Here is a 15,682-nt window from a genome sequence, read left to right as displayed (position 1 = left end):
GGACCGGACGTGCTTGCTCTTCAATGGGCCTCCCTTCCAGCTGGAGCAGCTGCCACCTGAAGCCGTGCAGTTCATGCTTCTGCTTGTCATAGAATTAGAACATCTTTGATGCATTGGGGAGGAGAAGATAAAAAATGCAGAAGGGCACAAAAGGCCCATGTTTCTTCTGTCCTAGTGGCCAAGATGTGCCAGTCTGGGGCTATCAGGAACCTGCCCCTAGATCATGGGTAGGCAAACTAAGGCCTGGGGGCCGGATCCGGCCCAATCACCTTCTAAATCCGGCCTGCAGATGGTCTGGGAATCAGCGTGTTTTTACATGAGTAGAATGTGTCCTTTTATTTAAAATGCATCTCTGGGTTATTTGTGGGGCATAGGAATTTGTTCATATTCCCCCCCCCCAAAAAAAAAATATAGTCCGGCCCCCCACAAGGTCTGAGGGACAGTGGACCAGCCCACGGCTGAAAAAGGTTGCTGACCCCTGCCTAGATCCTTCACTAAATTTGATCTTCTCCACCCACCTTTTTTTCCTTAAAAAATGTTTAGGAGTACTCTCATTTTGACTCAAGAAAGTCACCATTCAATAGTGCAAATTGGGGGAAATAAATACAGTAAATGGACAAAAGTGCAAAGAACATGCATTACCTCATATTACACAGCTGACAGCTCTCAGTAACACTCACTTCCATCTGAGACTCAGGAAACACCAGGAAAGGAAAGGAAGCCGCTGTTGGAGGTGGTAACAACGAAACTGACCAATCACCGTGCTAGATTCCAACTCCTACTTCACACATTAAACGCTCGCTTCCGTGTGAGACTCGGGAAACACCGTGACAGGAAATGAGGCCGCCATCGGGGGTAGCAACGAAACTGACGATTCACCTTGCTAGAGAAGAAACTAATTTTTAAAACATTTTTCGTTTCTTCTCCCATTAGATTCACAAAGTGTTTAGGGGTATGCGTACCCCCCCAAAAAAGCACTTTCTCCACCAAGGAAGAACAAGACCCCCCCCCATGGCCCACAGCTCAGTTAACACCCCTTGAGAGCCGCGCCAAGGGTTGCAATTCAGAGAAGCCCAGTAAACCCCGAGGAGACCCCTGCTTCAGACCCCCCAGCATTGGGCCCAGTGAGATTGGCACCACAGGCAGCCCTTGGGGAAATGTCCACCAACAGACAATTCTGTGTTGACCTGTCTACACAGAAACATCCTTCAACCACCACAGCAGCAGCACCCATCACCTCGGTGCCCCTTGCTGTCCTACATCCATCTCTAATGTGAGACCCAGGGATGGCCGCCCACATTTTTCACAGCCTCTGAGCACACAGAGGACACAATAGCTCAGTGTCTGGAACCTCACTGTGACCAGCTACATCCAAGCCCACTGACAAACATCATCCATTTAAAAGCTGCATCTTTAATTAGTTGCTCATTAATTCCCCCCTCCCCTTCAGAATTTTCTTTCATTTTGTCTGGGCCTCCTGAAGCAATTATAGCAGAGTTTTCTGCATGACCCCAATAAAAGGGCCTTGTAAAAGATGAAAGTAGGGATGGTGGGCACTCCATAACAAGATCTTCCAATGGCCAGACGACAACATTGGTTTCAGAAGTTCATGGTACTTGGGGTGTGTATGTGTGGGCATCTGGAGTGCTTATGCTGCCATTTGGAATTTGGTGCACATTGGGATGGACACTTTGTAGGGAACTGCCCCAAAATCAGTTTAATATCCTGAAAACCTGGGCACAGTCCAGAGCTCCTGCAAGGGTCTTCCCAGACCCTGTGTCTTGGATATGATGCCAAAATGAAACTCCCACTGGGATCCTCTTTGACCTCATTTTCCTATAAAATGGCGCTAGTATCTTTGGCTAGTATCTCATTCCATGTCTCTCGCGGTGTTTGTGTGGCTGTGATTTTTACCCTAAGAAAATGACTTTGCTTTCCCAAGCTCTGCTTCCCCCACTTCATGCCCCTTCTTGACCCCCCCCCCTTCTGTGGCTAAGCTCCTCCTTTGCCAGCCCCCTTTGTCTTCACCCAAACCCACCATTTGGTCTTTGCCCTCCCCACTGCTCCCTTGGGTCAGAAATAGCTCCCTTCCTTCAGAAGCAGCTTTACAGCGGGCCAGACTATTAGTTCGTCTCAGCACTGCTCACTTTGACTGGCAGGGAGGCTCTCTCTAGTGGTGGCACATGCAGAGAAAAGTCCCATGCGCATTACCTGCGACCTGAGCCTTTTTTAACTGGAGGTGCTTCTGGAGATTAACCTGGGACCTCTTCCAAAATATGTCCTGGGCTACACTGAGCCACAGTTTCTCCTTTCCTCCCATCTGGCTTCTTTTTCCACAAGGCAGTCCCTGAGCAAGCCTGATGCTCCTTTCTTTCCCATCCTCATCCATCCTCATACAGTGGTACTTTGGGTTACATACACTTCAGGTTACATACACTTCAGGTTACAGACTCTGCTGACCCAGAAATAGTACCTCGGGTTAAGAACTTTGCTTCAGGATGAGAACAGAATTTGTGCTCCGGCGGCGTGGCAGCAGCAGGAGGCCCCATTAGCTAAAATGGTGCTTCAGGTTAAGAACAGTTTCAGGTTAAGAACGGACCTCCAGAACGAATTAAATTCTTAACCTGAGGTACCACTGTACTAATATTCATGCTGCCCTTCCCTCCACTTGTGCCCTTTCTGCCCATTTCAGACTGGAAATGCCCTTCGCTGTGGCCAAGTGGGTGATGGTTGTGTACTACTTTCAGGATCAAAGGCAAGGCCAGCTGCCGAGTACAGTGGTACCTCGGGTTAAGAACTTAATTCGTTCTGGAGGTCCGTTCTTAACCTGAAACTGTTCTTAACCTGAGGTACCACTTTAGCTTTTGGGGCCTCCCGCTGCCGCCGTCGTGCGATTTCTGTTCTCATCCTGAAGCAAAGTTCTTAATCCGAGGTACTATTTCTGGGTTAGTGGAGTCTGTAACCTGAAGCATCTGTAACCTGAGGTACCACTGTATCACACCTAGGAACATGCTGTTGCCCTTGTGCCTTGCTTGTGGGCTTTCAGGAAGCCCCTAGTTCACCCCTGTGGGAAGCTGGACTAGATAGGCCCGCTTGGGTCTGACCCACCTGCAGGTCTCTTCTTAGTGCCTGCAATTCTACGGCATTGCCTGGAGCTGTAGAGGAGAGGGTTAAGACGTGCTGTTAGGTTGCTACCATTTGGAGGTTTCAGCCTTTTTTCTTTTCTTTTTTGCTTTGCACCTACAGATTGAGCAAATGCGGAGTGAGCTACTTCAGGAAAGGGCTGCGAGGCAAGACTTGGAGTGTGACAAGATTTCGCTGGAGAGACAGGCAAGGATTGCAGCTTGTTTTGTGCTCAGGCTCATCTTGGGTGTGGTGTTTGATGCCAGGACCGGACAATGGGAAATATGGATGTTAGCAAGCAGTGCCCCAGACTGTGTACAGAGTGCACTCCCAGTGCCATGGAGTGGGCAGAGCCTGGCTCAGCCTCCCCCAGCCTAGACCGCTTCAGATAGTTTGGGCTGCCACACCCACAGCTGTGCTCCCATCATTCCCAGAATCTTATGGCTGTGCTGGCCAGGGCTGCTGGGTGTTGTCCAAAACAGCTGAAGGGCATCAGGTTGGGGAAGGCTTGCCTATGTTCACACCTTCAGGGTTAAGGAGCCTCCTAGCAGGTATGGACACCAGTGCCTCTTCTCTTGGAAATTACACAGGAAAAATCCACCCATAGCCATCCCAGCTTAAACACTTCAGGAGCAGAGTGCCACCTAGTGGTGGACATGCATTTTAGCTGTTCCAAACTAAAGGCTCAGCCAGACATCCTTTTGTCCACGTTACCAGGCACAGGTCCAGGCTTTGAAGCTCTGTGTCCGAGCGGTTTCTTTTTTGGCCCAGCGCTTTCCCTGCGTTTGCCTGCTGAATTGGAGAAAATGGCAATTGAGTTTTCTGCAGATTGCCGTTTTGCTCCAGTTCAGTGGTAAAACGTAGGTTTTCATTGGGAAAGCACTGGGACAAAGACAAAAACAGAAAATGCTTGCACAAAGAGCTTTAAAGTGCAGATCTGTGCCTGAAAATTGCGGCAGTATATGAAGTGTGGATGATCCCTACGTGTGTGTTTTTCCTTCTCCAAAGGATCCACTATTTTCTTTGTGTTTGTGTAGCTTCAGCATAGAAGCCAACTCCTAGGGGCCAAGGTCCCTTCCGCCCCCCCCAAAATATTTGACTCCCCCCCCCCAGGTTGATGGCCATTGCCATTCAAATAGGGTTTGTGTGCACTGTGTATTGTGATTGATTATGTGAAGTGGGGCTTAGCTGCCCCCCCCCAATATTTTATTCAAGTCGGCACCCTTGATCTTCAGCAAGACTTTCACTACATGTTGTGAAATACAGAAACTTCACATCTATAACTTCCAAATCTCTGCCAGCCAGTAAAAGCCACCAAAAGAGGTGGGTCTTTAAGGCCCATTTCAAAATATAAAGGGGTGAAGTTTCCCTGATTCCCCGTGGGACTGAATTTCACACATGTGGGGTCACTCAAGAGAAGGGCCTGTTCGTGTGCCCAGCAACCTAAGCAGGGCCTGTGAAGCAGATTGTTAGGCATAGGCAGGTTGATCTGAATTGTTGATCCTTTCTGAGGAATCTTAAGGGCTTTCAGGGTTATCACAGCACTTTGCATCAGACCTGGAAGGCACGAAGGTCAGATCTGAGCAGTGGGCCACAATCCCTTCAGAGGTTTCCATTAATCAACATGAGAGACTCTTCTAACAGAGTGTAACTCATATTAACTGGGGAGAAGAGATGGAGGCCATTCGCCAGTCAAAAAGTCTAGGGCATGAAACTGCCCAGGCCCAGTGCTGCATTGCTAATTTGTCCACAGACTTATCTGCTCAATAAGCTCTGCGTATTCTTACTCTAGAACAAGGACCTGAAAAGCCGGATCTTTCACCTTGAGGGGTCTTACCAGTCCAGCAAAGAAGGGCTTCTGGTTCAGATGGAAACCAGGATCATGGAACTGGAGGAGCGGCTGGAGAATGAAGAGAGGTAAAGCAGACTGCAAGACCACCCAGGGAACACCATGTCCCAGTCAGATATTCCTCTATTTTAAGAGTTGCAACAGGCCTCTCACCTAAATACTAGAGACCCACTACCTCTGTTAGCTTAAAAAAGCATTGAACCTATTTCAAAATTTGTACTGCTTACAATATTTCAGATCAATACAAAGTTTATAATCCACCCATCCAATAAAAATAACACAACAGCAGAGCCACATATAAGAAGAACAGGTAGTAGAAGCAGACCATCCATACTTACTGGCAGTGGACATCAGAATATCTCATGCTGGAGACACACCATGCAGGAGGGCTGTTGCCTCCATGCCCCAGTTGGCAGACTTCCCACCCTCCCACTTGTCTAGACAGGCCTTTGATATAGAAGTGTTCCAGGTCTTCCTTACCCTTAAAAGGTAAAGGTAAAGGGACCCCTGACCGTTAGGTCCAGTGGTGGCCGACTCTGGGGTTGCGGCATTCATCTCGCTTTACTGGCCGAGGGAGCCGGCGTACAGCTTCCGGGTCATGTGGCCAGCATGACTAAGCCGCTTCTGGCGAACCAGAGCAGCACACAAAACCACAGTTTACCTTCCCGCCGGAGTGGTACCTATTTATCTACTTGCACTTTGACGTGCTTTCGAACTGCTAGGTTGGCAGGAGTAGGGACCGAGCAACGGGAGCTCACCCCGTCACGGGGATTCGAACCGCCGACCTTCTGATCGGCAAGTCTTAGGCTCTGTGGTTTAACCCACAGCACCACCCACGTCCCTTACCCTTAAAGACATATAATTCATGGGTTATTTTCTCTGCAATAGCCAGTGGATATATTTTTCTTCCACAATGAAAGGTTTAAGTCCAGTAATATATTTCATTTCTGGGCCAAATAAGTTCTTATTGTACCTGGCATCCATATAAGAAGTTAATTTGATCTGAAAATTGCTGTTTGATCATCTCATAAGTCCAAAATGACAAGTTGTGGGGAAGCTTGGATGGAGTATTTTTTAATAAAAAAATTCTTCTAAAACACCACTCCAAAATTTGGATGTCAGGGGCATTCCCACAAAAATGGAAAAATGTCCCCCTGCTACCAGAGCTGCACCAACAGTCCTGTGGGGCAATTGATGTCATGTGAGAAAGCTGCCAAGGAGTACGATGCTGCCTTGCAGAATTTTTAAGGAACATTCCCTTACACAAGCTGATTTATAGGGCTTAAGTACCCATGTTGCATTCTACTCTGAGTCATCTATTTTCAATTGTAGGTCCTTTCCCCAGGTTAAGTTGAACATTTGTTGGTTCTTACCTTGCTGTCTGTGAGTATGCCCTTCTCTTTTCCTAGGGATCGAGCCAACCTCCAGCTGAGTAACCGCCGGCTTGAAAAGAAAGTTAAGGAGGTCATGATGCAGGTGGACGATGAGCATCTCTCTCTGACAGATCAGAAGGACCAGGTAAGGAAGCAAAGCATCTCTTGGGCTATTGTAGTTACCAAGGATTTGTCCCCCAGATTTACTAAGTTTATAGCTCACCCTTCATCTTGGGACTGTGAGCCGCCCCAGGAACTCATAGACACTAAAACCATCACAAATATTACACAATATGAAATGGCTTCCATTTTTAAGAAAAAAGGGTGCTGGTAGTCACCATGACGTTGTTACAGTAAGTGCCACACTTTTAGCATTTTGGGGTGTGTGTGCCAGTACTGCGTACCCTTCAGTACCCCCAGAAAAAAGCACCAAGTACACCTCTGCTTTTTCTTGTATGTTGCATCCAATGCCTTCTGTTGTTCACGGCCTAGGACCCTCGTACCTACGGGACCGCCTCTCCTGGTATGCCCCACGGAGAGCCTCAAGGTCCATAAATAACAACACCCTAGTGGTCCCGAGCCCTAAGGAAGTTAGATTGGCTTCAACCAGAGCCAGGGCCTTTTCAACTCTGGCCCCGGCCTGGTGGAACGCTCTGCCTCATGAGACCAGGGCCCTGCAGGATCTGATTTCTTTCCGCAGGGCCTGTAAGACAGAGTTGTTCCGCCTGGCCTTTGGCTTGGAGCCAATTTGATTCCCTCCCTCCCTCTCTTTTTTGTTTTCCTTCTCCTCCTGCGATGAGGCTACATTTTAATATTTTAATGTTCCATTATTTTAATGTTGTATTTTACTTTTGTTTTTAAGTTGTAATCATTCATCTTGTTTTTATTATTGCTTGTAAGCCGCTCTGAGCCCGGCCTTGGCTGGGGAGGGCGGGCTATAAATAAAAAATTATTATTATTATTATTATTATTATTAAAGCAGGGATTTGCCCACATGGTGTCCTTCAGAGGCTGGGACTCCCATCAAGTCCAGCCAGTCCAGCCAGTGATGATGTTGATGATGGGAGTTGCAGTCCAGCAGCATCTGATATGCTCCACTTTAGTGACCCATTTATTTTCCAAAGGGTAAAATGCATACATTCATACATACTCAGTCAAAGGGACCCCATGGAGGGTTGGTCACTTCTGGAGCAGGTCTTCCATCTGGATCCAATTCCCAACCTCTGGCAAAGGCTTTGAGCTTAAGCTTTCTTCTGACCATAAAAATAGCATTTCCCATGATTACTCCATTGCTCACATAGGCTCCATGCCCTCCATCAAGGGTTGCTGAGGATGAATGACCCCTTGTCCTCCCAAGCTCTAACTGGCCCCTTTCTTCTTATTTCTCAGCTGAGCTTACGTTTGAAAGCAATGAAACGCCAGGTGGAGGGAGCAGAAGAAGAAATAGATAGGCTTGAGAGCGCCAAGAAAAAGCTTCAGAGGGAGCTGGAAGAGCAAGTTGACTTGAATGACCAACTGCAAGGACAGCTGAATGCAATCAAAAAGGAACTCAGGTGGGAAAGGAAGAGCCTTGGGACCCAGAAAGGTTTTCATCAACCCTTCCCAAGATCTGGAAAGTCACAGCTCCACTTGCCACATTGGCTCCTTGCTCATGGGTTGTATGACCCAACTCATTCTCCTCATTCTGGATCTAAGAATCTTTGTTTGGAAACCATAATCAAGCTGATTGTCCCTGCCCCTTCCAGTTTATAATTTTGGGGTTCCATGGCACTTTGGATTGGATTTCCCCGTACCCTAACATTCAGCCCTCCGCTGGGAACTAGTTTAAAATGTCCAAATTTGGAGCTTTCCCTCAAATTCCTTCCAGAAAAAATGTAGGACTTAAGTGTCATGCCAGAACCTTCACTGCTGAGTTTCCAAGGAGCTTATTTTTGTGTAAACATTCGGAGAAAGAGGAACTTTGCAGAAAGGAGCACATGCCCAAGATTGCAGTGCTCATTCTGGTGTCCCCCCCCCCCCCCCGGGCTGTGGAGGAGACAGTTGTACCCATTTTCCTAGCCTTGTAGGCATTGGAATGGCTCATTCAAATCAACCAGCATCTTTAAAACACATCATGAAAGCAGTCCAAATGTTGACAGCCAGCTTATAAAGCCGCACTAACATGTTTATATTTTTTTGCTTTAGCAGGCACAAAAAGGCCTCTAGCAAAATGTTGAATGACCTTGAAGATGACGACGACGACTTCAGCACTGATGGGGAGAGCCTTTATGAAGCACCTTCAGGATTTAAATTCTTAAAGGACGATGATATCAAAAGCTAAAAATTCTGCTGTTCCATGAGTTGTGGATGTTCAGCCTTCATTGTTGAAAAGCAATGAGCTACGGACTCCGGAAGCCAATGGCTGCAGGAATATTGGTGCTGGTTGGCATTTCTCTCTCTCTCCACAGTGTGCCATTTTCAGACTTGAGATATTTCAGAAATAAACAGCCTAAAACACAAAGGATTTGCTTTCCAAACCCAAAGCTGCCTGCAGCCATAGAGAGTACACCACTAAATTAGGATGACGTTTCTCAGCAGAAATAGGATGGTTGCTAAAATTGTGTCCTAAGGAGCCAGCGCCTTCTGTTTCTAAGCATGGTTAAACTGCACCCATCTGACATGGATGCTAGATTATTTTTTTTTAAAGAGAGAAAAAGGGTATTTAACGGATGTAACTAGAGGAAACTGTATAGAATGTACATATTTTAAATTAGATGTTTTAATTGATCACACTATAGCTATTTTTGTAAAGCTTCCCGTTTTTATAGAGCACATGCAAAGTACTGGAATCTCTGCTGAAATATCATACTATTTTTCAGCTTGAAAAAGCCTTACATTCCAAGTATTCAGCAAGCAAGGTTTTAGGTCTCCAAGCAAGCAAGACTCTGTGGGAGGGTTAGAAAAGCTTTTATTCACAGGGCTCATAGAACATAAAGAGCAATTTTTGAGCCAGAAGCAATGGATGCTGCTATTCCAGTTCCCAGTCCTTGGTTTTCAGGAGTGTGCGGATGCACTCACTGTGTCTTTCATACTGATCCTGCCATTTCAGTGAAGGAAGAGAATTTTGGGAGCTAGGTCTGCATCCCAGGAGCAATGACCTCCGCAGGAATGAGCTCCCATGGATCTCAGCAAGGCTTTCCTGACATATGGAAGTACAGCAGTTTGTGGTGCCTTGAGCTTCTCTCACATCTAAATCCTCTGCTGTTCATGAAAAATGAGTTGAGAAAAAACGGTTCTCCTCTGGATTTGCAACTTATTTTTCCCACAACAAAGCCCCCCTATTTTCAATTGGTCTGTTTCATTCTGACCCAGCAAAGCCCTTGAGAGCAAAAGAACCAGGTGATTTCCTGCTACAGCCAGGTACAGAATCCCCAACTCTTTACTCTGGCTCTAGTGCACTCCCACTTCCGGTGTTTGAAGCTGGGTACACATCATGTTAGCCATATTCTATATGAGTCTTAGAGTTTTTGCCCAAACTGATATACTGTTGTTTGATGCATTTCCTTCAAACCAGCTTCCATCCCGATTCTGAAAACTTAAGCTGCAGCTAAGCTGAGGGGTGTACATTTGAGACAGTCATTGTGCATTTGCAGATGACGCCTTCATGAATAGGATTTTCTGGGGAGGGGAGAAGGGGTTGTAGGCACAGAAAACCAAACAGGTTATGTGCATCAGGTCCATCCCATCTCTGGTGTGCACAGCAACATGCAAATGCAACTTGAAACAAATGGAGTTGGGGGAAACAACCTCACTGTGTTTTAAGCTGCTAATGTGTACATGGCCAGTCTTGGACCAGAGGCTAAAACAAGCCACTTTGTTCTAAATGGTTTACCAAATCTACTGTTGTGGACTACAAAGAACGGCACAACAAGCATACTGTACAAGGAACAGCTATCCCACCCTGACTTTGCATTTTATCTACAGGCTTTTATAAACATGCTTTTGTGTACACTGGGGAGGCTAACCTGTGGCCCTTCTGATGACGTTAGACTACAGCTCCCCTCACCATTCTTGACCATTGGCTATGCTAACTGGAGCTAATGGGAGCTGCAGTCCCACAGATTAGCGAGGATTAAACACCCACACCCACACGCAGGTTTTATTGCAATGCTATATTGCCATCTATGCAGCTTTGGTATTCTACAAAAGGAAGCATCCTGATTCATCAAACTGCTATACTGATGAATGCTGAATTACATGAGAATTATGTTAATTATAGTAGGTGGCCAACTTTGAGGAGTTAATCAGTTTTGGAAATCCATTGCTCAAGATGTTGAGAATGAACTCCAGTTGAATGCTGCCTAGTTAGCAACAAAAACAAGTATGTCTCAAGTGTACTTGGGATTTTAAGTAACTAGGGTTATAATAACAATGAAAATCTTGTGGAAATGGAAATCTGTGCATATGGGTCCGCAGTAGCACTGACAAGGGAACAAAGATACCAATTAAAAATGAAGGGTAAGAAACCATTCCTGATGGAGGAAACTTTCCTTCTGTTTTGGAACGGGTAGAGCAGGGCTTGAGCCTTGCATAAAAGCAATTAAGCCTCCATAATGCCTCCCATTGTGCATACATTAATAAATTCCCCACAACCCCCAAATTGGCAGTACCCTTTAATAGGAGAAGAAGCCTTAGATGAGTTGCAGGGCTATAAGGAAAGTGGGCAGGGGAGGACATCAGTCTGTGAAGTTTGTTTGATCATCTAAGCAAAATCAAATCCAGTCACTGATTATCCCATTAGAAATGGCAGCTCCTGGGCTGCTGCAGCAGCAGCAGCTGACTTTGTAGCCTGACGTTCATGCTGAGAGTTCCTAGGGGCAGGTAGAGGCTTCGAGAGAACCGGAATTGGGGTGCCATGGAGGTCTGAAAGAATCCGAAAGCACCCAAGTGGCTTTCCTGTGGAGGTTTGATTGGCAGAATAGGCTAGTCCATCTTATAGGGCAGCAGCTGTAGGTAATGGGAAGGGAATTCTAGGTACAGTCAGAGCACCAGCTTTGTATGCAGACGGTCCCCGGTTCAGTCCCTAACCCCTCCATATGAACACAGAATAGCGCTGCTGCTGCTTTGGGCCAAAAAGGCCCTTCCAGTCCAGCATCCTGCTCTCATGGTGATAAACCAGATGCCTATTATGGGAAGCCCAGAAGTGGGACCTGAGCACAACAGCACTTTCCCCGCCTGCGATTCCCAGCAAGTGGAATTCAGAAGCACACTGCTTCCCAAGGTGGAGGACCATGAACCATAGCCTTATCATCCACGAATTTGTTCAATCCTCCTTTAAAGTCATCCACGTTAGTGACTCTCCCTACCTCTTCTGGGAGTGAATTCCATAGTTTAACTATGCACTGTGTAAAGAACTTTCAAAATACTTGTTATAGGTATTTCAGGTATGCTGGTGGGAAAACCCACCTGAGATGTTGGAGAACCACTACCCATCAGAGTAGATCATACCAAGCTAGATGATACTCAATATGAGGCAACTATTTCTGTTCAAATAGGGAGGTTATACTGTGCAAATCCTGTGAAAACTAATCTGAATTATGAAACAGCACAGTATCTCGTGGCAATGTAACTGCATAGGAAAAGTTCTTAGTGGCTGGTGCCTGATGTTCATGAGTGAGAGGCAAGGTGGCATTTGGGGTTTTCTACCTCAAGTCAAAGAGAAATCTGCGCATACTGGTTAATAGGAATAACTTGTGCTGTAAGTGTGCAGAATTTCCAGTAGGTATTGTGGTTCCTGCCAAACAATGTTCTTTTCAGTCCTCTCTCTCTCTGTTCCAGCCCATCAGCATCAACGAGAGGATTGTCACTAATATCTGTAGGAGGCAGATTGCACCATATTCGGACAGCATTTTTAGAAGGGAAAAAGAAACTGGAAGTCTATTGTGTTGACAATCAATAGAGGCTACCTCTTGTGCTTTGATGTTTCTTCTGAAACTATCATATAGACATTATTTTATACTGGTGTTCAGCTGTTCTTCCAGAAATATACGGCAGAATCCACCAAGAGGTTCCCTTCCAAAGTCCCTGTTCATGTCAAGGATTCATGCAAGAGAAATTTCCTTGTGGACTGCCCATAAACTGATTCACTCAAGCCATTTGTGTGTCGGGAGGTGGGAAATCAAGTAATTTTGGCAGCTACCTCCAGATATGCTTAAACTGTAAAGGACTAGTCATTCTGAAATAAAATTACATTGGCTAAATATTATCCAATTTTGGAGTCTCTTTTTGCACTTCCAACACCCTCTTTCTCAAGAGTAGAGGCACCCAGTGGACAATGGTAGCCCAAACAGAGTTGGATCTCGAACATTGTTAAGGGTGGCAGAGTGGAAGACAGTTCAGTGGGAACTTTTATATAAGCCCCGTGGAAATGGGTCAACAGGAATAGGCCTAATGGATGAATAATATTCCCTCCATCTCTTCACAGTTAGAAAATGGAAGCATCCTTTGGGTTCCTGCGCTTTCTCCTTCCCTCTTTAGTATTAAGCATGTTGCCATGTTATGCCTGCACTGAGATTAACAAAAATGGTGGTAACCTTTTAATCCAGTAGCAAACTAGCTACAAGCCTCTTTTTCAAAAACTTGTTTAAAAACCAGGCATGGTTAGCAGTGGAGCTGTCGTAACACTACATCAAAGCAGTGCTTTTCTTCTAGGAAAAAAGTGCCAGTACAGCATAGCCTTGAGTATCCCCAGAAAATAGCACTGCATAAAACAGTATGTCCTGTGTCAAAGGAGAGGTTTAGTACAGTCAAACCTTGGTTTTCGAACGTCTTGGATGCCAAACAATTTGGAAGCTGAATGCTGAAAACTCGGAAGTGAATGCTTCCGTTTTTGAATGACTTCTGAGGTGCATTTTTCATTTTTTCCCATTGACTTTGCTGCCAGCCCTTTGATCCTGTTTTCGAATGTTTCGGAAGTCAAACGGACTTCTGGAACGGATTACGTTTGAAAAACAAAGGCTCCACTGTAATACAGTGGTACCTCAGGTTAAGTACTTAATTCGTTCTGGAGGGCCGTACTTAACCTGAAACTGTTCTTAACCTGAAGCACCACTTTAGCTAATGGGGCCTCCTGCTGCTGCCGTGCCGCCGGAGTACAATTTCTGTTCTCATCCTGAAGCAAAGTTCTTAACCTGAAGCACTATTTCTGGGTTAGCGGAGTCTGTAACCTGAAGCGTATGTAACCCGAGGTACCACTGTAGTTAAAATGTGACAAAAGTGGAGAGGGGGATTGATGAGGCCTTTCAAAATGAGACCCACTTAATGGACCATCTTTTTTCATGTGATGTTTGGTTCCTTTTTCCCCCATTTGGCATACCTGTGCTTGCAGACTGGTAGGAGGTAACATGGCAACTGAGACAGTTGTGCAACTACAGCAGTTGGCTGGCAAGCTGTTGTGAGAACAAGAGAACATAATTCCTGGCCAAAGAAAATGCAAAAAGGGAGTGGGGAAGGGGAAAAAAGGAATATAAAACAATACGATGCAAAACATTGTTTCCAACTAAGTCAGCCTCAGAATATGCCTACTGTATTGAGCTTAAAACAGTCACGTCCATCGATTCCAGGCGGTCTATTCTGGGTATGACCCACTATGCAACATATCACTGAGTATAAAGTAAGTGATTTTATTTTAAAACAATGTCTTGAAATAAGGATACTTGACTTCTGAAACAACAATGGGATATTAGCTCTGCCCAAGGCATGATGGAGGGCAGCAACGGCTTGGAAAAGATAGATAAAACATTTTACAAGGAAAGGAAGGAACACTATGGCCAGAATAATTGTCACACACAAGAGGAATGAAGATAGTTTGAATGCTTCACCTATAGATTTATAAATCACTTAATGTGTCAAGACGAATGGATGTTGTTAACATTGCAGTTGTCGTATAAGGGATTGTTATTTTGACTGAAATGTAATTGAGATGAATAAGATTTTGGAATGCAGAAACAAAGTAAATAATCAAACCATCAATGCTAGCACGCAAGCCACCTGAATTATATACCGGTAATTTGGCATTTGAATGAGTGGGATTAGTAATTGTATTATAATTTGGCATTGTTATGATGAGGCTATCATTGGATTATTGTAATTAAAAACTAATAAAAATTATTGTTAAAAGAAATAAGGATACTTGAAATCAGGATAAGCTACAGTTGTTGAAGGCTTCCACCCTCATAGGACATACAACTTATGTGGTAACATAACCATGGTTAAGTCAAAGCATGGTGTGCAACCATGGTGTTTCATAGCCTGACTTGTGGCCAGTTCCTAAAAATGATACATGGCCTTTAACACATCACACTAAGCCATACCATGACAAATGTGTGGTCTCCGGGAAATAAGATTGTGTACCTTGCTGCTCCGTTGAGCGTTGTCATGGTTTAACATTGTTATGACTGAACCTGGACTCATAGTTTTTTTTTTTTTTTTAATGAAGCCAACACTAGTGGCTAGAACGATGGATCCGTGTTGTGTGAATAGTAGACTGATGCTGGACCTCTTGATTTCAGTTAACACATTTCAGTTTAACCATGGGAAGACAGAGCTGCCTGTGTCTGCTTTGGAAGGTCCGTCTCAAACTCTGAAAGCTTTAGTCTGAAAATTATCTGGATCTTAGCATCTCTCCGACATATTTAAATCGGAAAATCTTGTTAGGCTGGTTATGTGATTGCTTTTGGCCTGACCGTTTAACTTGGTATGTGAATCAGATCTATGTGAAATAGCCTATTTCCGTGGAAATTACAGGAGTAAATTTCCGTTTACTACTACTAAAGAGCTCACATGCAAGAGAATATTGGTTGTTACTGAACTGTAGAATAGAATGGATGATACTTGAAAATACTAGGAAGAACTACTCAGGAGGTCACATAACTAAGAAATCTGGGTGTGTTTCCATGTCTTCTCCAGAGTAGGACCTCTCATTAAATGATGGGTGCTGCTACATACTACAGAACGTATCACAAAATGATCCCTCCTATTGGAATAATTGTAAGTCACTTGGTCACCAGATCTCTAGTTCTTCCTTCTAAGCATATTCTCCATGCTGACATTCAGTCGTTAGAAATAAAATTTTATAGGACAAGGAAGCGCATACATTTTTCTTGCACTCTTACAGTATTAAAATTCAAGGTCACCCAATTAAGTTAATAGGCAATAGGTCCTAAACAGAAGTGAACCACCCTGTGATCTTCGGATGAAGGGCGGTATTGGTTGGCATCTGTCCGTCTCAAGAGTGTGCCTCCAGGGATGAGGTCAAAGCATCATTAGCAGCACCAGTGACCTCCCCACTGCACAAGCC

The 15,682-nt window shown here is 45.0% G+C and overlaps 1 protein-coding gene across 10 annotated transcripts in view; it reads left to right on the top strand.

Moving 5' to 3' along the window:
- Window positions 1-12,587, top strand: part of CGNL1 (cingulin like 1) — an 89,232-nt gene extending 76,645 nt beyond the window's left edge. For all 10 annotated transcript variants that reach the window (XM_083412979.1, XM_083412983.1, XM_083412982.1 and 7 more), the window contains 5 exons: window positions 3,247-3,330; window positions 4,916-5,040; window positions 6,382-6,490; window positions 7,735-7,898; window positions 8,530-12,587. In XM_083412979.1, coding sequence (XP_083269105.1) covers window positions 3,247-3,330; window positions 4,916-5,040; window positions 6,382-6,490; window positions 7,735-7,898; window positions 8,530-8,665 — 618 coding nt within the window. In that variant the 3' untranslated portion in view covers window positions 8,666-12,587. The remainder of the gene's footprint in view (window positions 1-3,246; window positions 3,331-4,915; window positions 5,041-6,381; window positions 6,491-7,734; window positions 7,899-8,529) is intronic.
- The last annotated feature ends 3,095 nt before the right edge of the window (window positions 12,588-15,682 follow it).

Source organism: Podarcis tiliguerta (assembly GCF_965153285.1).
Source record: "Podarcis tiliguerta genome assembly, chromosome: 14".
In the NCBI taxonomy this organism is placed as follows: domain Eukaryota; kingdom Metazoa; phylum Chordata; class Lepidosauria; order Squamata; family Lacertidae; genus Podarcis; species Podarcis tiliguerta.
Note: the sequence above shows the minus strand (reverse complement) of the source record. Positions and strands in the feature narration are given on the sequence as shown.